Source organism: Orycteropus afer, unplaced genomic scaffold (genome assembly GCF_000298275.1).
Source record: "Orycteropus afer afer isolate SDZICR_OR568_19922 unplaced genomic scaffold, OryAfe1.0 scaffold00007, whole genome shotgun sequence".
In the NCBI taxonomy this organism is placed as follows: domain Eukaryota; kingdom Metazoa; phylum Chordata; class Mammalia; order Tubulidentata; family Orycteropodidae; genus Orycteropus; species Orycteropus afer.
Genome location: NW_006921594.1, coordinates 22,121,058 through 22,142,612, shown reverse-complemented (window position 1 = coordinate 22,142,612; position 21,555 = coordinate 22,121,058). Strand labels below are relative to the sequence as shown.

The 21,555-nt window shown below is 41.7% G+C and overlaps 1 protein-coding gene across 1 annotated transcript in view; it reads right to left on the bottom strand.

The window, feature by feature from the left end:
- The window catches only part of GNAI1 (G protein subunit alpha i1), a 111,347-nt gene extending 92,954 nt beyond the window's left edge, over nucleotides 1-18,393 (bottom strand). Inside the window, exon 1 of the mRNA XM_007944795.2 lies at nucleotides 18,276-18,393. Within this exon, the coding sequence (XP_007942986.1) occupies nucleotides 18,276-18,393 (118 nt within the window). The remainder of the gene's footprint in view (nucleotides 1-18,275) is intronic.
- Nucleotides 18,394-21,555: the final 3,162 nt, after the last annotated feature.

Here is a 21,555-nt window from a genome sequence, read left to right as displayed (position 1 = left end):
GTGGTGAACTGTGGTCAATGACATGAGACAAAGTATATGTGAACTGCTGTATGGAAAGTGAATTTGCTCTGTAAATCTTCACCCAAATCACAATAATAAAAATGAAAAAAAAATTACCGATTGCCTGCAAAGTTGATTCTGTCTCATGGCAGTTTCATGTGTATCAGTGTAGAATTGTGTTCCACAGGATTTTCAATGGCTGACTTTTCAGAAATAAATCTCCAGGTCTTTCTTCCTAGATGCCACTGAAAATTAGATCCTCCAGCCTTCCAGTTAGCAGCCAAGCATGTTAAATATCTGCACTATGCAGTATCTACAATATACTTGGAGAGTTACTATAATACCAGAAATTCATTGGTTGAATGCCTCATTATAAAGTACTCACATACCAAGTTTTGAGTTCTGGTGGAGTAGTGCCTAAGGCATTTGACTACTAGCCAGAAGCTGGTGGTTCAAACCCACCACTCCTCGGAAGGAAGACTGGGCCATTTACTTCCATAGAGATACTGCCTCGGAAACCCAAGGAGGGTTTGCAATGAGTTGGAACTGACTCGACTGCTATGAGTTTGGTGTTTTTTTTTTTTTGTATACCAAGTTTTATAAACTTTTAATTAGAGTGAACTAAACCTTGAATATGTGCCAAATGTAAATGATATCTACATTACTCGACGAATCTCTCTTCAGTCTATGTATGTGAGATATATATGACAAACGACACATATTTTTAATTAAATGGTCTGTCAAATAAGTTGGCTATAAAACCAGTTGCTGTTAAAAAAAAACCAAATCAAACTGCCATTGAGTCAGATCCGACTCCTAGAGAACCCTCCTTGGGTTTCCTAGGCAGTATCACTACAGAAGTAGATTGCCCAGTCTTCCTTCTGAGGAGTGGCTGGTGGGTTTGAACCACCAGCCTTCTAGTTAGCAGTCAAATAAATGCCTTAGGCACTACGCCACCAGAGCTCCTAGTTGATTCCAACTCATGTTGATCCCATGTGTTTCAGAGTAGATCTGTATTCCATTGGATTTTCATGGCTGGAACCTTTCTGAAGTAGACTACTACACACCTACACTCCTCTAGGTAAAGTCTGAACCACCAACTTTTTGATTAATAGCTACGTATTTAACCATTCATGCTACCTAGAGAATCCAAGCTGGCTATACTGGTTGCAAGCTTATCCAGATATTTAATGATTGAAACTACCATAAATCGAAGTCCCTACTTTTAATATTCAAAAATACAGACAAATCATCTTTATGATAAGTCATTTCTAGAATACTACTAATCATTTTCAAAAAATTAAAGTTCAGCTCTCCATTCCCGCACCCCATCCATTGTAATTGGATCCATTCCAGAAATTCTTCAAGGCCTTTTTCACTTATATTCAGAAAAAAAAAAAGTTACTTACCTGACACAGATTCTGTAACAGATTCATTCAGATGCCTGAATTTTCCAAAGTTTTTTGGTTTTAATTTGAAAATAACATTTGCTCAGTGAGGGGTGAAAACTTCCGTATATATCCAAATACCATTTGAAAGTTCAGAGAAGTATAGAATTATAAAGCATAAATCCTGCTAAGTCGATTCTCCAAAGGCAGCCACTCTAAGAGTTTCTTAAAAGTCTTACAGTTTTCAGAGTTACAGGTTTTATTTTTATGTTGGCTACTTTTCAGATTAACGATTTAAGCTATTTCAAATGTGACAGCCAGGACTACAAATGAGCTCTATCTGTCCATTGGTAACTTGCAGGAAATTAGTTCTGAAGTTCTAAGCACTACCATGTGCACAGTATAAATTATTTTAGACCTCATTATTTATTCTTTGCTCTGAAAGTTTTGGAACTGCTTTTAGCAAAAAGCAATAAAATTCAACTTGACCTATAAAACGCAGTCATCCAAAACAAAGTTAAGATGATCTACTACAAAGGCAAACCAAGACACAATGGGAAGAGGAAAAACCCAGAGCTCACTTTTTATACTGAAACTTTTAACAAAATGAGCCAAAATAGTCATATTGTTCTACTTAATGGTAAACTGCTTAACGAATGTTTTTTTTTTTCCACTTTAATTTGTATCAGCTTCCCAAAGATTGTACCATTCCCAGATACCTAGAAAAGGCAGACAGAGTTGGATTCTATATAAATATTTGTTGAACGAATTTCCATGTTTCATAAGAACCAGATATCATAAACTAACTGAAAGTGAGCCCAACCAGCAACTGATACTGTCTATGATGAAATCTCACAGAGACTCCACATGACAGAATAGAACTGCCCCCACAGGAGTCTCTTGGCTACACTCTTTACAGAAGCTGGTCACCAGCTCTTTCTGCTGTTGGTTAGGATCAAGCTTCCAACCTCTGAGACAGCAGCCAAGCACTAAATCCTTTGCACTACCAGAACTCTACGGGGTATTCACTGGATGGCACCCAAAAACAATGCGATGAAATCAGAAGCTACAGAACACTTATGCTATATTTAATCACAAAATAGTTCATATTTTATAGCTACTTATCATTACATACTTATGTTAAGAGTAGTTTTCTAAGATGAGAATTCCCCTTTAAAGGGAATGGAAATTCTGTTGTATTTATGTTTAGATTAGGAGAGTTGAGGTTATATAAAAACATCAGGGCCAAATACTTCAATCCAGTGACTATCAACTTTCTTAGACTTTATAATCACCCTTTTTCTCCTTCTGAGAAAAGAATTTCATCATGAATATTACCAGATGAAATGGTCATAAAAAGATTACTATGGTTGTACTTTCAACCTGACCTGAATAATCCTATCATCAAAAAAAGAAATCTACTTTTTAGATTCTTACAAAACACAAAGAAGATTCATCATCCCTAATTACAGTTTTTGATCTCTCTCCAGAAAGCATTATACATGTTTCCATGTAAGATAATATCAAATAATTTTTCTCATAACTCACGACTAAAACAAGGTTTCGTATTAACACTAGAAGAGATTGAACCATACAATGGTTAACAATAATAAACGACAGGCATTACAGATAATGTACGTATACATACATGTGAATGTGTATAACATAATGAGTGCCTTCTTTGTGCAAGGCAGTGCTTTAAACACATCTAAAGATTTTTAACTGTATTTAAACACTGATAAGGTTACAAGAAAATTCATGAATTCAGCAAAGGCAGGCTAAGTCTTGAAAACTGATTATGAACAGGATAAAAAAAAAAAAAAAGTATCAGGAGGATCACTTGATCCAAGGCTTTGCTTCTCAAACTAAGGACTAGACAGAATCAGGCCCTAATCCAAAACTATGAATGAGAATTTGCATTGTAAAAGTTTCCTAAATGATCAGTATGCACATTAAAGTTTTGAGGAGAGCTGCTTTAGGAAAATAAGGCAAACACAATTGGTACAAGCAAGGACACACAATGAAGACAACTATGAAAGAGCTTAACTTTAGGTAAAGGCAGGAGTGTAAGGGATAACAGGGAATATAGTGTCAGCAATATTTTGAAAACCACTAGTGTGCCTTTCCTCTCTTCCAATTTACATGAATAACAGGAAATGGCACAAACAGGGTCCATTAGAGCCACCCAGATAGAAATGGAAGCACACGTGTGGTTTACTGTCCAGGCATCACATGGTAGAAGCTGCAAGCCTACAAGTGTCTTATAAAAGGGCACAGGACATTCACTGGCCCAAGGGGCAAGTACAAAAGACAGCTGAGGAGAGAGGCAGGGGGTCAGATCTCTCTCATTATTTCTGCTTTGGTTCAAAGTTTCAGAGATGGTTGGTATCTGAAGAGACTGCTGACAGTAGAGGGGCCTCCCATACTTGGTGTTTGGCATCCTGAAAGTCTCCCAGGTAGGCCAGACAGCAATACAGCAGAAGCCACAGCCAAAGAGCCTGTGAAGAAGTGTGTGGGTAAGCAGTAGGGGTAAGCAAAGAGAAAGCCTGAGCTCCCCTCTCCCTCGTATCCCAGAACCTCTGTGCAATGCATCATTTCCCACATGTTTGAGGGGATAGGAGAAAGCTGGTCAGGGAAGAGCTAAAAGCCTGATGTATGAGCTCCACAGCAGGTAGTATCCAGGGAAAAGAGCAATGTGGCGGTTCACAGCATGTGCAAAGAAAAAGCAGGACCCAGAGGGCAAGAAAGACGGTCCCGACTATGACCAAGATGAGCTGATGGACCAACAAGTACATTTACATTGCAGCAGTGCATGTCCTCTATCCATTCAGGGACAGCGACCAGGGAATTCAATGAGGATCCCCAGGAAAGTAGTAGGAGACCATCCCTCAACACACACAAACACACACATACCCCCTATGAGTAGCTGACCCCAAGAACGTCAAATAAATTTTTCTAAGATTATAAATCAGTCATGATATAACAATAAAAACATTTTTAAAAAGCCATGTAGGAGAGAAAACACAAGAATAAAGTATTTTTTAGAAGGAAGATGAGAAATAGTTTGTAGAAATGAAAACGTGACTATAAAACTAAACATGTATTATATTAAAAGGTAGATTAGCTCATTACTGAAAAGAAAACAGTGAACCACAAGATACATGCTGTTGTAGGTGCTGTTGAGCCAATTTCTGACTCTCAGCGCTTCTACGTGACAGAGTAGAACAGCGCTTCTACTGTAGACAGAGTAGTAGGGTTTTCTAGGCTGTAATCTCTATAGGAGCAGATCGCCAGAACCACACACTCCCATGTTTGCACACATGTACATACACGCATGAGCATGCACACACACACATACACACACAAAAAAAATACAGAAATTAAAATGAGAAGCCCAATTCACATATACAAGGAACTCCAGAAGGAGAGAAGAAAGTGAACAGGCATAATTTATTATCTTTTAAAAAAACACTCAAGTGTGGGTTACATGAGTGTCCGGTCTTTCTCAATACTTATGTATCAATGAAATAGTCCACAAAGAGTGTGCAGAAAGTGAGAAAATGAAAATGGAAATGAAGTCTAATAATATGACAAGTTTAGATGAGAGACAATGACAGATTAAATATTACTTAAGGGGTGTATGAAGAGTTTTGTTTTGATTTAAGTACTTTTATGGCACATAATAACAACAACAACAACAACAGTACTGAACATGTTTATCGGTAAGTACAAGGGAGTCATTTAAAGAAGTACGAAGATACTAAAGAAAACCAGGACGGGTGGAGAAAGGCTCAGGTGGCAAGAGAAGAGTGAGTGGGATTGAGGACAGCGTGCTGGCCTTGAATGAGGGGAGTGTCGCAGCACAGGGTCCAGCATCTTTACTGATGAGCCTAACAACTTCCAATCACAACACACCCCAGCATACATCTCTTGATGGGGTTGCTGAGCGTACTGGTGTACTCAGTTCATGGAGTCAGTGAGCTATGAGACAAGGAACAATTTTAAATTGTATAGAAGTAATGTACTTCCTGAAATTATGTTAACTTAGCAATGCCATCAGTTCACATCTTCTCCTATGTGACTAAAATAAAAAGGTAATTTTCATCACTCTTACTATATTGTATTGATCTTAATTTTAGGTGTACCTGCATATTCCATAACTCTTGAGTCACAGAAACAAAATTAGTACACCCGAGGAAAAGGCCTCCTTCTTGCCCAAACAAGGAAAAAAAAATTACAATGTAATCAGTAAATTACTGGGAAAAATCAGAGACTGTACCTACTTGCTTGAACAATGTCTCTTAGAAAGATCAGCACAAGGCCGGTCCCCATGAGGCAGAGGTTAAAGATGTCCCAAGTGTCCAAACTACTGTGCCACTCCATCCTTTCAGACATTAACTCCTCCTCCTCCTCCCAGTAATCTCCCTCATTTTAGGGTTCTGTATTTCACTGTAACACCTCACAGAACTCACAGACTCCCAAGGGATCATCTCACATAGTAGTGGTGGAGGCTGGCAGGCTGGCAAGACCCGGGTCCGTGAGTAGGTCTGGCGGATCCTCCCAACTCTCGGGGTTTGATGAACCTCGATCAGCAGATCAGATGCCGGCTGCTGTCCCAAATCCAGGGGTGAGATGAGGATGAGCCAAGACACAAAACTGGAGCAAGAGGAGGTTGAATCTTCCCAGGAGATTTGTAGGTATACCCACAAGGAAGCTAAGGGTGGTGATTTGAGTTATACCCTCCAGCCAGGCAGGACTCAAGATACATCCCACCTGTGTTGCTCCAACAGAAATAACCCAAATGGATGGCTTTAACAATCAGCAGCTCAAGGCAAATCCCACCACAGAGCCGATTGCCAGTCATTATAAGGAAGACTACTACCAGCTGCCCAAGCCAAGTTGACACCTGACCTTAACTACCACACCACCCCAAACAGGCATGGATAGTAGGATTTACAATACATCACAGAATGAAGGACAATGGCTAGAAGGACCACATCAAGCAATTCACCACACTACTGTACCTTAAAAGGCAAGGTAAACAGGAGTTCCAGGTAATTCAATACTAAATCTCAAGAGATTCTTTTAAAACATTATTAAAACGCACAGATACAGTAACAGATTCAATGCTTCACTGTTTCTACATCAACAGCACCACCACTTTGCAAGAGATGCTTCTCTCAGAAGTAAATTCATGGTAATTCTGGAGTTTTATAAAGACTCTTTTTTAAGTCATCAAGGTGCTCTGGTGGCACAGTGCCTAAGGCATTTGACTGCTAAGCACAAGGGTGGCAGTTCAAACCTATCAGCCACTCTGCGAAAGGAAGATAGGGCAATCTACTACTGCAAAGATGTACTACCCAACGGGGGTCGCTAGGAGTTGGAATTGACTCAATGGCAGTGAGTTTGTTTTTTGTTGTTGTTTTGAGTTATCAGTTCAGGGAGTTTCAGAAAGGTTTCAAAATTTGTGGGAAGTCATCATAAACTCCCCTGAGAAATGGCACATTCATTTGAATAAACTCAAATAATGTTTCATAATTTACTTTACCAACTTTGTTTTATTTTCCAGAAAAAGGAAAGTCTGCAAGACTACTGGATTTATTCTGGAAATAGGCAATAAAATAGAGAGAAAATTACTTTTAAATCATTTTGCAAAGTTTTCCTATTACTTAAAAATTTACTCTCTACTACAGTATTCGTAATAATGGCACAGATACTCATCCGGTCTAGTCCCAGCAGGGAAACTATTAATAGAAATCCAAATCCCACAAGAAAGCTGTGGTGGGATCAGAAACCAGTAATTAAGATTGATTTATACTTCTTAAAGTCTTTGCTATAAGCATACCTTATGCTAAGAAGAGCCAACTAAAGGAATGGATATCTATAATCATAAATGGATCAAACTGCAAGAGGAAGAGAGGGAGGATTGCCCCCTGAGAGTTTCTAAGGTATTTGTAAGAACAGCTTATATTTGTGGAGAATATATACACCATGCGCTATCCTAAGTATTTAGACACATTAACTTACTTTGTCCCCAACAGCCCTATGAAGTAGATATTTTTATTATCCTGAATTTATAGAAAAGAAATCTTAAGCTTAAGGAACTTGGGTAACTTTCACAAAATTTGAAGGGACACATTTTATTGCCAGGTCTAGGTCAACTGACTTTTCCTATATGGAGATTCTCCCTACAACGCTAAATAAACCTTGGAGAGAAAAATGGAGAATGTGAGAAAATGAAATTCATAGACAGTAAACTATCTATTAAATTACAAGTCTCTATATAACACAGAGGGAGCTCTGGTGGTATAGTGCCTAAGGCATTTGACTGTTAACCAGAAGGGCGGCAGTTCAAACCCACCAGCCACTCCTCAGAAGGAAGACTGGGCAATCTATTTCTGTAGAGATACCACCTCAGAAACCCAAGGAAGGGTTGCTATGAGTTGAACTGACTCAACAGCAGTGAGTCTGGCTTGGTTTTTGGTATATAATGCAGAAGGAGCCCTGATGATAAAGTGGTTAAAGTGCTCAGCTGCTAATCAAAATGTCAGTGGTTGAAACTCACCAGCCACTCTGTGGCAGAAAGATGAGGCAGTCTGCTTCCGTAAAGATTTACAGCCTTGGAAACCCTAAAGGGGCCGCTATGAATCAGAACTGACTCCATGGCAGTGGGTCTGGATGTAGATTATAAGGCCTCGTAAGGATTTTATAAGTCTGAACCATAGATTAACATCAAAACCATAGAACATACCCTACAGATCCCACCAAATCCATGGCCATTGAGTCAGTTCTAATTCACAGCAAGCCCCACTGGATTTCTAAGGAGGTAAATTTTTATAGAAGTAGATTGCTACATCTTCCTTCCACGGAGTGACTGGTGGGTTTGAACCTCCAACCATCTGGAAAAGCAGTCAAATGCCTTAGTCACTGTGCCACCAGCACTCCTTTTTTACAAAAGATAAAACACAGACTGGTGGTGAGCTTCTGTGCAATCTGATGAGTTCTGACACGCAGCACTGTCTATACTTGCACCATCCTTTGCGACATTCATGACTGTGAGAATACATTAAATGCCTCACTGTACTGCTGGGTCAGTTTTAAGAAAGCAATGAACAATATGTGAAGTAGTAAAGCAACAATATTGTTGAAAACACTTCCACAGTATAAATCTCATTGCAGTACCACTTAATATACCAAGAATCACAATATTTTTCAATCATGAAACAAGAATTTAGCCCCCAAATTAATTCCACGTTTTAGAACTGTATTAAGAATAACATAGTTGGTTTTTAGTAACTCTGACCTAAAGATGTAAATATATAAAGAGGGATACAGTCTGTCAAAATGCACTAAAATTACACTAGTAACAAAGAAAATATAACAACTTTTTTTTCTTTTAAAGGATTATTAATCAATAAATGACGGGTCTAAAATTAATGTTCAGTAAGTTATCCATTCATTCATTCAACCAACATTTATGAAAGAACTACTATGTGCCACTCCATTAGGTAGTAAGTCAGGATTCATTCTCTGCCCATAGAGGCAAGAGGCAATAAAAAGTAAATGCACGAGATGATTTCAGCAAGGTATAATAGAGCTCTAGACTGAGGGTCAAGAAAACCTTCACTCAGGAGAAGGCAAGGAACCCTGGCAGCACTGTGGTTAAATGATTAGCTGTTAATCAAAAGATCAGTGGTTAACCTCACCAGTCACTCAATGAGAGAAAGATGGCGCAGTCTGCTTCCATAAAGATTTATGGTCTTGGAAACGTTATGAAGCAATTCTATTCTGTGCCATAGTGTTGCTATGAGTTGGACTCAACTTGCTGGCAATGGGTGGGTAAAGAGGAGGCAAAGAAGGAAAGTGTTTCACACTATGACTTACGTGAAATATCATGGATTCATTATGAAATGCCAGAAATTAGTGATTACGACTTGCCATGGATTGTGTCCCCCCAAAATATGGGCCAATTTGGTTAGGCCATTCTCAGTGTTCTGGCAGCTATAGAATGATGTTATTTCACAATTATGCAATGATGTAATTATCTTTCATGATGTGATCTGATGTGATCAGTCAGTCATTTGTAAGGGAATTGTTGTTGTTGTTGTTATTTGCCGTCGAGTCGGCCCCTACTCATAGCGACCCCTCCTTGAGTATCACTACGGAAGTAGATTGCCCAACCTTCCTTCCGAGGAGTGGCTGGTGGGTTTGAGCCGCCGGCCTTCTGGTTAGCAGTCAAGTGCCTTAGGCACTATGCTACCAGAGCTCCTATAAAGGAATTAAGGTGGGATGTAATACTCTACAGACTTACAGCCCTGACATAAGGGGAGTTTCCTTGGGTGGTGGCCTCCATTGCCTTTTATCTTACAAGAGATAAAAAGAAACAGAAGAAAGCAAAGGAGGAGGGATCTGATTGCCAACAAACAAGAAGAGCTGAGAGTGGAACGCATCCTTTGTACCTGGAGTCCCTGTGCCAAGAATCTCCTAGATCTTAGGGGAAGACTGATGTCAAGAGACATCATACGATTCTCAGCCTATGTCAAGAGATCTCCATACGATTCTCAGCCTATAGGACGATGAGACCAGAAGAACTACATGGTGCTCAGCTACTGCTGTCAGCCACTCGCAGGGAATCTATGTAGGAGATCCTGGATAGAGTGGGAGAACAATGTGGAACAAAACTCAAAATTATTTTTTTTTAAAAAAAGGGCCAGGTTTGCTGGTCTGATAGAGCCTGATGGAACCACCGAGATGACCCCTAGCTGCCCTTCAGGTCTGGAACAAAACTTAATCCTGTGCCTTCCAGCCAAACAAAAGATAGGCATATAAGATGAACATTTACATTAGGTACATACACTCCTTGGAGAGATCAATCATGGGAGAATAGAAGGGCTGTGTATGCACAGGGAGAGAGCTCGGGGGCAGGAGTGCATGGAGGGAAAGACACAAGGAAGAGTTAACTATGGAGAGGAAGTGGGAGGGGAGCTGTTGCACTGTGGGAAATTGGAGTTAATGTCATGAGACAAAATATATGTGAACTGCTGTATGGAAAACGAACTTACTCTGTAAACTTTTACCGAAATCACAATAAAAATTAAAACAAAAAAAGACATGGAGATTTCCAAGTGACATCAAGCTCACACATGTTGAAAGGACACAGGGACCTTCTCCTAAAGCCAACAGAGACAGAGAGAAAGCCTACCCTTAAAGCTTAAATACAATGAGAAGGATTACACAACTCAAAAACTGTAAGCAATGTCACTAAATTACACATGTAGAAACTGTTGAATTGGTACATATTTGGTATATATTAGTCTCACAACAACAAAGTAAATAAAGTTTAAAGAGGATTTAAAATAAATAAAGGAAGGAGCCCAGCACCCAGAGGGAAGAACACGGAGCCACAGTGGGTAATTCCCGGGCCTTGAAATCTAGCAGAGTTTGCCCTAGTGGGTTTTGAAATTACTTGGCACTGGTGACTCCTTTCTTCCTTCCGTTTTCTCCCTTGTTGAATGGAGCATCCATAAATGGTATTTCATGCCTCTTCTACCATTATATACTGAGAGCCCAGAACTTGTTTTCTAATCTCACACAGATAGACAGGAATTTTTCCTCAATACTGATTATTCCCATACCTGATTTAAATTATTTAGATGAGACTTGAGACTTTGGAGCTGATGAGATTGGAATGAATTTTAGATTTTAAGTTGAAGCTGTAATGGGTTGAGACTTCCGAAAGATGTTGGGTTAAGTTGAATGTATTTTGCATGAGGGACTGAGATGAATTTATGGAGTCCAGGAAGCAGACTGTAATAGCAGAATAAAGATACTCAAGTCTTAATCCCCAGAAATTGTGTGTACGTTACGTTACATAGCAAAAGGGAATTTGCAGATATGATTAAATTTAGGATCTTGAGGTGCGGATATGTGGTGGTTATGTTTGTGTGTCAACTCGGCTGGGCCTGGTTGAGTGGCTGGGCAGTTGGCGGTAGTTATTCCCTGTGATGAGACTGGCAATCAACTCCATAGTGGGATCTACCACAAGCAGCTAAGTAGCTGCTTTGGGTATGTGGTCTGTTTCCGGTATATAAGCAGCAGTTCTGGGACTGGTCTCTAGCATATGGCACGTTTGGACCCTGCATGTAGCTGTGTTGTTTTTCAGCAGCCTGCCATGCTCTGCTGACCTCGAGACTTAAACGGACTTAAATTAATGGCCTGCCATGTGGTTTGGTAACATCGGACTGTGCCTTTTTACTTGTTGACCTTGGGCTTGGTAGAGTCAGCAGCTAGCAGCTGCCTTGAGTGAAGAAAAGCCTCTAGCTTCAGTGGGCCGGAGCTGGAGGCTGAGATGAAGCCCAAGCCTGAGGGGCTTTCACTCAGCCCCTAGAGCTTGGCACTTTGGACTCCGACTTAACGCCTCCCAACTGTTAAGAATAAACTCCTGTTAGTTAAGGCCATCCCATTTGTGGTATATTCCTGTCAGAGTGGCACTAGGTAACCAGAACAGGATATTATTCTGGATTACCTGGTTGGGCTCAATGTGATCACAAGAGTCCCTAGTAAATGAGAGAGGAAGGCAGGAGTGCTGCTGTGGGAGAAAGACTATACCAGTTACTGCTGGCTTTGAAGATGGAGACAGGTACCACAAGCCAATGAATGGAGGCAGCCTCTAGATAGAGGCTAAACAAGGCAAGGCAATGAATTCTCTCTTAGAACCTCCAGAAGGACAGAAGTCCTGCCTATATCTTGATTTTACCCCAGTGAAACCCAATGTGGACTTTTGAACTTTACAACTGAAAAGTAACAAATCTGTGTTGTAAGTCACTAAGTCTGTGATAATCATTTAAAAATTATTTGTCCTATTTTTGTAAATGTTTTTAATTAGTACTTATGAAATTACAACAGAAAGGAGCCTAAATTCTACATGGTTAGGTGCAGCTGACCATAGTTTGCAAGGCTCAAATACCGTGTCGAGTAAGAACTCCAGCAATGTCACACTCCGGGCAATCACACCTTGGCTAACTGTGTCTCAGAACAGGACTTCATTTTAAATGTGACCAATACTATAAAGTGTCCCCACATGGATTTGTTCTTCTTCAAATTTTCCAAGGCAGTGGGAAATTACAACAAACTAAAAATTAAGTTTGGACACTTTAATTTTTGTTTTTAAAATTAAAGCACTCTTTTTCAGGTTTAAATAAAATCTTCCAATAATGACAGGTACTTCCTATCATTAATCAGTTTAACAAGACTCATGCTTTTTATTTATGTTAAAATTAAAAATGAGAATGTAAATTTACCTTTAAAAAATCTTTTTGTTTTAAGAATAAGTAAACCGTAATACAGCAGACCCTCCTGCAATGAAAGTCACTGTCATTTTCTCAAATTTAACTAATTTACCAACCTGTAAAAAGTCATTATAAACATGAAAAAATCTTAAACCAAACAAGTTATTTTCAGATTTTAGTCATCATATACTTTTACTATTCCTTTTTATTTAGATTGTTTGAGTAGTATTTATGCTTGTCGATACTGAAAATGGCAAAGCTAAGGTTTATATTCCAGGTAAATCACAAACCTATACAAGATATTAATTTCACATAATTAAGAACTCATCATGCACATGAAAAAAACAGAAGGCTTGTTAGGGCTAAAAGCAAGACTTACAGAAATTCTGCCCCTAAAGTGCTCACAGGGAGTTCTGGTAGCATAATGCCTAAGGCACTTGACTGCTAACCAGGAGGCTGGCAGTTCAAACCCACCAGCCACTCCTCGGAAGGAAGATGGGGCAATCTACTTCCATAGTGACACTGCCTCAGAAACCCAAGGAGGGGTCGCTATGAGTTGGGTCTGACTCGACGGCTAACAACAGTAACAACAAAGTGCTCACAGGACAGCAAGGGAAACAGGCAGGATTTAGGGCTAAAGGACACAATAAACCAGAACGGAGTTATGCTTCCACTCCTGCAGGAGTCAGGGTACTCTGGGGGAAGGCAGACTTTCGTGTTGTTCTGCAGGCAATGGAGAAGTCAACAAAGGTCTTTGAACAAGGAATTAGCCTATTTTGAAAAGCTACTGGTAGCATAGTGGCTAAGACATTTGCCTGCTAACCAGACGGCTGGCGGTTCAAACCCACCAGTCACTCCTCGGAAGGAAGGTTGGGCAATCCTACTTCCGTAGTGATACTGCCTCGGAAGCCCAAGGAGGGGTCGCTATGAGTCGGGTTTGACTCGACGGCACATAACAACAACAACAACAACCAATGGTAGAAAGAACAAGCTAGAAAGGAAAAATCAGATGCTATAAAGCCTCCTGGAATTGGCTGCCAAAGCCGGAGAAGGATTTGAAATAATGAAAATGCGAATGAGAAAGAAGAGACAGAAAATCAACACTTTCAAAACATACTTTTATACCACCTGTGGCTTCTGTTAAAACATTTGTTTGGGCAAGGTAAGCCCAAGAGAGAGAAATACACAATCCATGTTGAAATATCAGGTCCCTTTATTAAAGGAAATGGACCTTCTGACATCTAAGATCCTGAGCCAATTCCAAGGAAATAACTAAAGCAAATACAAAAGTCCTGCAATGCCAAAATTTCTCAACTAGGGAAATCAGAGGGCAAATTCAAAGAGAGCAACAGAGTAATGATGTAGCATCCAAAATAGCTGTGCTTGATGACAGAATGGAAGAACTGCCACCAAGCAGAAGACACCCAACCCCCTGACCTCATTTTCACCTAACCTATACGGGTGCTTGTTTGTTTGTAGGGCAAGTGGACTAAAACAAAGGTTAATGAGATGGAATGACGGAGAATAAAGCTCTGAGTATTGGAATGGAAGGATTTGTAAAACTTCGTTTGTGGAAATCTTACTTTTTATAATGTAACCCCTTATATCTTAGAAAATCACAACAAAATATTTACCAAGGACTCATATGTACACTACCACCCACAAACCCAAACCAAACCCACTGCCATCAAGTTGATTTTGACTCTCAGTATTACTGAAAAGCAGTGTAGGCCTAATACTAGTTTTAACAAGATGATAAATAATGGTACCCCAAAAATGTAACACTAAAAGATGTTTTCCCCTGAGACAATTATGTAATGTGGGGGGTGCGGGTGGGGGGAAACACCTGCATTATTAGAATAACGTTCTCCGTTTAGGGCTGTGTTTAGGCACCGCGCCGTCGAGACGGGTCTGTCCATTTAGGGCCGTGTTTAGGCACCGCGCCGTCGAGACGGGTCTGGTTCCGAATCACAGGTTCTGGTCCTGCGCCATCTGCACAAGCGCTGCTGTGGCTGGGCCCACTGTTGTAGCCACCCCCCATCTCACTGAGGGTCTTCCTCTCCCCACTGGTCCTCTATGTTACCAAGCATGACGTCCTTCTCCAGGGACTGATTCAATTTAGGATTATTATTGTAATATTTAAGCCCAAAAACTAAATCTAAAAAATTTAAGCCACTTAAAACTTGACCTTATTTCCTTTAGGTCAAAGATTAGATCATGTCCTTTCTTTTATAAGGACTAATTCACTGCTTCTAATAAGGATAATAAAATACCAATGACCAGGAAAAAAAAATTTATAGAAACTGACTTTTACCATTTTACTAATAATATGTAAGTCTCATATGACTTTCTCAGCCCAGATGACTAAAATGACTATACCTCCCTTAAGAGAAAAAATACTATATAATAAACTATTTGATATGCTGTTAGATTAAAATACATATATAATTTAATGAGAAACAAAATAATCAAAGAGGAAGAAGAATCGATGTAAATGGTAGTGATATTGGTTATACAAGCTCCCTAGAAACCATTTTACATTTCTAGTTGATTCAGTTGCTGAATTTTATAAGGAATGACTTCACTTAGCTGCTTGCTTACACATACGGCATTAAACATCCAAAAAAGAATCAAAGTTCACACATTACTTCTAAAAACCAAATTAGGAAAAAAACATTTTCAAACATTCCAAGAATTAAGATTTGTGAAATAAGTGCACCAGCATTCTGTTGTGTGGGAACTCGAGGCAAAAGGGTAGAGTAGGATGGGGTGACAGACAGGAGGAGGGTGGACCCAGCCAGAGAGATGGAACAGGATTTCTGCAGAGCAATGGGATGAAGAGAGAAAATGCAGAGCTAGAAAAAACAGCTAAAGGAATTGATTTACCTAAAATGGTTTTCATTTTGAAATCTTTTTTAATGTGATTGGTACAGAGAAATTAGAATAATTTCCCCTGAACATCATGACTTTGCTACACAGTCCTTATGATTCTCACTATAGAATGCTGGAGAGGGGGAACTTTTGGTTCTACCTCACACTTTCAACTGTCTTTGTTAATCTTGGCTAGGTGTTCTCAACAGGGCTGATTTTGTTCCCTGGAAATGTTTGGCAGTGTTTAGAAATATTTTTGGTTGTCAAAACTGGAAGTCACCCGGTGGTACAGTGTTAAAGCACTCAGCTGCGAACCAGAAAGGTTGGTGGTTCAAAGCCACCAGCAGCTCCAAGACAGAAAGATGTGGCAGTCTGCTTCCTTAAAGATTTACAACCTTGGAAATTCTACTGGGCAGTTCTACTCTGTCCTACAGGGTCTCTGAGTTGGAATCAACGAGGCAGTGGGTTTGGTTTTGGTGGGTCACAACTTGAGGAGACTACTGTCATCTAATCAATAGAGGCCAGAGACACTTCTAAAACATCCCACAATGCAAGGACAGCCTCCACAATGTAAAATTATTCTGCCCAGAGTATCAACAGTGTTAAGGTTGAGAAACATTGATCTATTCTGAATATAAGGAAAAATAAACTCTTCAGGCCTCAGTCCATCCCTTTCTAATAACACAAACAAACAAACTCACTGCCATCCAGTCGATTCGACTCATAGTGACCCCTCCTTGGGTTTCCAAGGCGGTATCTCTATGGAAGTAGATTGCCCAACCTTCCTTCCACGGAGTGGCTGGTTTCTAATAGACATTTCATTAAAGCATAAAACACCACCACCAGAGGAATCATTCTGTAATTGTCTCAAACATGGTGGATGGCTGGCTCAAACTAAGTTATTCTGAAATACACAAAAAACAGTAATACCACAGCAAGAAGGTAGCAACTAGATAAAAGAACTTTTTAATCCTCTGTTTATTTCACTCTTAAGTACACTGGATTCACAAACCAAGCAATGTCAGTCAGTGTTCCCCTCAGCAAGTTGTGTCTTTTCTATGCTCTTGTTGTTGTTGTTATGTGCCATCGAGTCGACCCGACTCATAGTGACCCCTCCTTGGGTTTCCGAGGCAGTATCACTACGGAAGTAGATTGCCCCATCTTCCTTCCGAGGAGTGGCTGGTGGGTTTGAACCGCCAGCCTTCTGGTTACCAGTCAAGTGCCTCAGCCACTATGCTACCAGAGCTCCTTTTCTATGCTCAGTACACCACAAATATCCTGACTTGTCAAAAAACATTGCATTTCTTATTAACCTAAAAATACCAGGTAAACAGTATTACCAGAGAAGACTTACCCTGGGGGAGGAGAAAAAGCCACCCAGGTCTTTAAAATGCAAAGTTATTTCACAGTTTACTTTCAAAATGACTCAGATCATTATTACTTTTAGTCATGCCAACTTTCCTGCTTCTAATCTCACTAGCGATGGAGGAAAAAAGCCACCATTTTTTCTGCAGTCATTAAACCAAAGATACAGAAGCTTGCTGAAAATAGGTTTGTGCGATATTTGTGCTTTGTTATATATAAAGATAACATATATACATAATCTACGCGCACATATATCTATATGCAATCGCTGGAAGTGTCAATGAAGATTCTGAGAAATGTGTCTTTACCGAAACTAGAGTGGGGCGAGGGGGGAGGGGGGCAGAACAAGGAAACAAAAGAAAACCCTAACTCACTGAACTAAAAAATCTTCAACTGTGAATATTTTCCTAATATATCCCTCAGTCAAAACCCTAGTTTACTCTTTTGATTTTCCTCCCCTTCAATAATGGAAAAAGACCTCTGCGTAGAGTTTCACCAGGAGAACAGAACCAAGAACAAATAAAAAGCCTGGCTTGTACCTGGCAAACCTCATTCACCAGAAATCCTGGCAAGGAGGGAGACTCCAGTTGTCGGTGTGACGCTTTCGCACCTTTCACATCGGTTTTCACCACTTGAGCATCTATGTGTCTGATTTACTACCGGAGCATAACCCAACTTTGATGGTGTCCATGTCCCCAGAGTAATAAAATTGAGTACCCAAAGCAGTCTATTCCCTTACGCAAGGTAAATACAATCAGTGTTCCTTTAACACTTACTGAATCGCCATCGCAAGTTGACAGAAAACACACATTTCAACCCCAAAGAGGCCCCACAAAAGGCGCACAGATTTCACGGAACGTACCACCCTCGCGACAAGAAAAACCACAACTGCGATACAACAGCTAGTATGAAAGGTCTTGGGAGCCGGAGCAGCTTTTATTTTCTTGTGGCCAATGCTCCTCATCTTTACGTGGCTAAGCTAACTTCACAGAAAGGGTTTCCGCGCGATCGATCTGCCACCTTAAAATCGCTCCTTGGTCCCCTGCAGGGTCCATACGAAGGCTTCCGAATGCAGTGGGGCTCCCGCCCCGAGGCAGGCTAGTTCTCACCCTCCAGGGCGACGGGAGGAGAGGACTAGGACAGGAGGACCCGCCTAGGCAATGCACCGCACAAGACAGGCTCTCTCTCAGAAACCATCCTCCGGCGCCACAAGACAAGCCCTCGGACGCACCGACACATTGCCGGCAGCCGCCAGCCGCCAGCTCTGCACACCGCACCCAGCCCAGCAGCCCGCTCTCCCCCGGCCCCCAGGACCCCCGGGGCGTCTCCCACCCACCCCGGCGTCGGACTCGGGCTCCCTTACCGAGCAGCAGCAGCTTGACCTCACGCGCAGCCTTCTCGCCATCCTCGCGGAGGTTCCGGTCGATCATTTTACTCCTCTCCACCGCTGCCTTGTCCTCGGCGCTCAGCGTACAACCCATTGTGGCAAGAGCTAGAGGTTACCGCCGCTCCTTCCACGTCCGTTGTGCTCTCCCTAAATACAGGTGGATTGCTTCTTTCTAGATGCGGCTGTTCCAATGTCTCCGGACGTGGGCCACACCACCCTCACCCACTTCGTCAACCGAGTCCAGGAAAAAGGTACCCGCCAAGAAGTAGGCAGCCTCGAGCCGCTCTCCTCGAGGCCGGGCTCCGCTCCTGGCGCGTCTGGAAGCCCCAGGTTGGGAGCTTCCAGATGCAGCAGCTGCCACCCTCCCGCCGCTGGCTGCGCTGCAACCTCCAAAGCCCGGCGGAGCTTGGCGTCCGCACGCCGCCGCGGCCCCGCCCCTACCCGCCCCTCCTACCCGCCCCCCTGCTAGCTTGGGACCACTCCCAGAGCGCGCTCCCGCGCACGTGCCACGGACAGCGCCCCCTCGAAGGGGCGCGCGTCCCCGCGTTCCCGACGCCCCTCTCCACTTCCCGGCGCCGCGCATCCCTCGAGGTCCGGGCGCCCTTGCGCGCCCCCTGGAAGTGTACCGGGAGCGCGGAACTGGCCCGGGAGGCCAAGGCGGCCTCTGGGTCCCTCGCGCTCCCTACCGCCGCTCCCTCCGCGGCAGTGCGATAATTTTGTTTCTTATTTACTCACTCTGAGGGATCTGTGCAGACCTGCCCCCTCGGTGTGAGGGTGGGAGAGCTGCCAAAGTTGGAAGCCGAGAAAAGCCAGTTCTCAGCTTTTGAGCATGCCCAGCTGAAGCAGCCCCGCTTGGGTTTTCAAAATGTAGAAACCTTATCGGCTGGCGTTCTGGACTGTGGGGAACAGAGAGAGCTGGAGAGGGAATAGAGCCTCAATCAAACCAGAGATGGGGACAGTGGGGAGCTGAAAAGTCGGGGAGAAAACCAGAATCAATACATTTCTTTTCTTCAGCTTTCTTTCCAAGGTCATTTTTCTTTTCGTCCACTCATTCTCACTTTTCTTTCTAACAAGCAGAAGACATTTTGAAGGATTTCCTCATAACCTGAGAAAATGTGAGACAAAGAGTCGAAGGGGGTATATATATATACATACATTCACATTTATATATATGTTGTTGTTGTTGTTATGTGCCGTCGAGTCGGCCCCGACTCATAGCGACCCCTCCTTGGGTTTCCCAGGCAGTATCACTACGGAAGTAGGATTGCCCAACCTTCCTTCCAAGGAGTGACTGGTGGGTTTGAACCGCCAGCCTTCTGGTTAGCAGACAAATGCTTTAGCCACTATAAACCAAACCAAACTCACTGCCATCGTGTCGGATCCGACTCACAGCGACCCCTCCTTGGGTTTCCAAGGCGGTATCTCTATGGAAGTAGATTGCCCAACCTTCCTTCCAAGGAGTAGCTGATGGGTTTGAACCACTAGTCTTCTGGTTAGCAGTCAAATGCCTTAGGCGCTATGCCATCAGAGCTCATATATATATATATGAGCTTGTGTATTTATATATATATATAAAATACACAAATATTTTGTATTTATATATATATATATATATATATACACACACAAATACTGTGTATTTATATATATGTGTGTGTGTGTGTATGTGTATATATATATATAAAAGCTCTGGTAGCATAGTGCCTAAGGCACTTGACTGCTCACCAGAAGGCTGGCGGTTCAAACCCACCAGCCACTCCTCGGAAGGAAGGTTGGGCAATCCTACTTCCGTAGTGGTACTGCCTCGGAACCCCAAGGAGGGGTCGCTATGAGTCGGGGCCGACTCGACGGCAAAACAACAACAACAACTATATATATATATATATATATATATATATATATATGTACATATATAGTACACAAATCTGTTCCACACCATAACAGACCATCTCTGTGGCAGTATGTAAACTTCCATGTCAAATTTTAACCAATATTTATGACCATGTTAGTAACTCATGTGCCATTGGACATGCATTGATTTTAACAAACTTTAAATAGCTTCCTCACTCTTAAAATGGGAAACAGTTGATCTACTTGATGGCCTCATGGTTCCAGCTTTAACTGGTTTGAGCAAGAAGAGTTCCTAAGGAGGGACAGATAGTTTGCCAGCATCTAGCACCTAAAGAAAGAGCATAGAAGAGAGTCTTTTTATGGTTGGGATTATAATCTGGCTGTGAAAGCAAATGTGCATGAACTGTTGTGAGTAAAACGAATCTGCTTTGTAAATTTGTGCCCAAATCACAATTAAGAAGAAAGAGCATAAGTTCATTATCTATTCTCCCTGAGTCTCCCTGTAAGCTTGGCAGTCCCATTTGCCAGAGTTGCATTTCATCACAGGAAATGCAAACTGCTTTGGCTGGCAGCCTAAAGAATTATCTTCATTAAGGTACAAAAAATTAGAAATTGATATCCATCTGGAAGTCTTATTTAATAAAAGTCATTTGTAAAACTTAGGCTTTACCAAGTCGTTTACACTGAGCTGGTGATACAGGCAAAATGTTGCTGTTTTCATGTGCCGTTGAGTCAGACCTGACTCATAGTGATACCTCCTTGGGTTTCCCAGGCAGTATCACTAAGGAAGTAGATTGCCCAATCTTCCTTCCAAGGAGTGGCTAGTTGGTTGGAACCACCAGCCTTCTGGTTAGCAGTCAAGTGCCTTAGGCACTATGCTGCCAGAGCTCCACAGGCAAAATAGGCTTTGGAATTTGTTGCTCAGGCCAGGCCTGTGGGCTAGTAGAGATGTCACTTCCCTCCCCACTGAGCAACAATTTCCTTTTGTCCCACAAGAGTCAGTCAGGCCTGCTGGGCTGAAGAGAGAGTGTTTGGAGTCCTGCTTCTACTTTTCCTATGGCCCTTTACATAGGAAAGGAGAAAGCCTTAAATTGTTTAATTAGTATCTACCCTCTCTGTATTTCTTGGCACTTTAAATGTTGATGTTCATCAGTAACTATTTAATTAAACTTGAGAAAGTCAACTTTCCATATAGTGTTTGTGTATTAGTCATTGTCGATTATCTGTCATTGTGATTATTTCCTATAAGCTTCAGACCAGATAGAGCATATGACTAGCAGTTACAGCAAAAGAGGAAGCAACCATGGCTGAGTACTGGTGGAAATGACTACAAAAAGTGCATTGGAGATAAGAAGGTGTAACAGTATTATGAATATTACCCCTCCCATTTGAGAAGCTTGTCAAG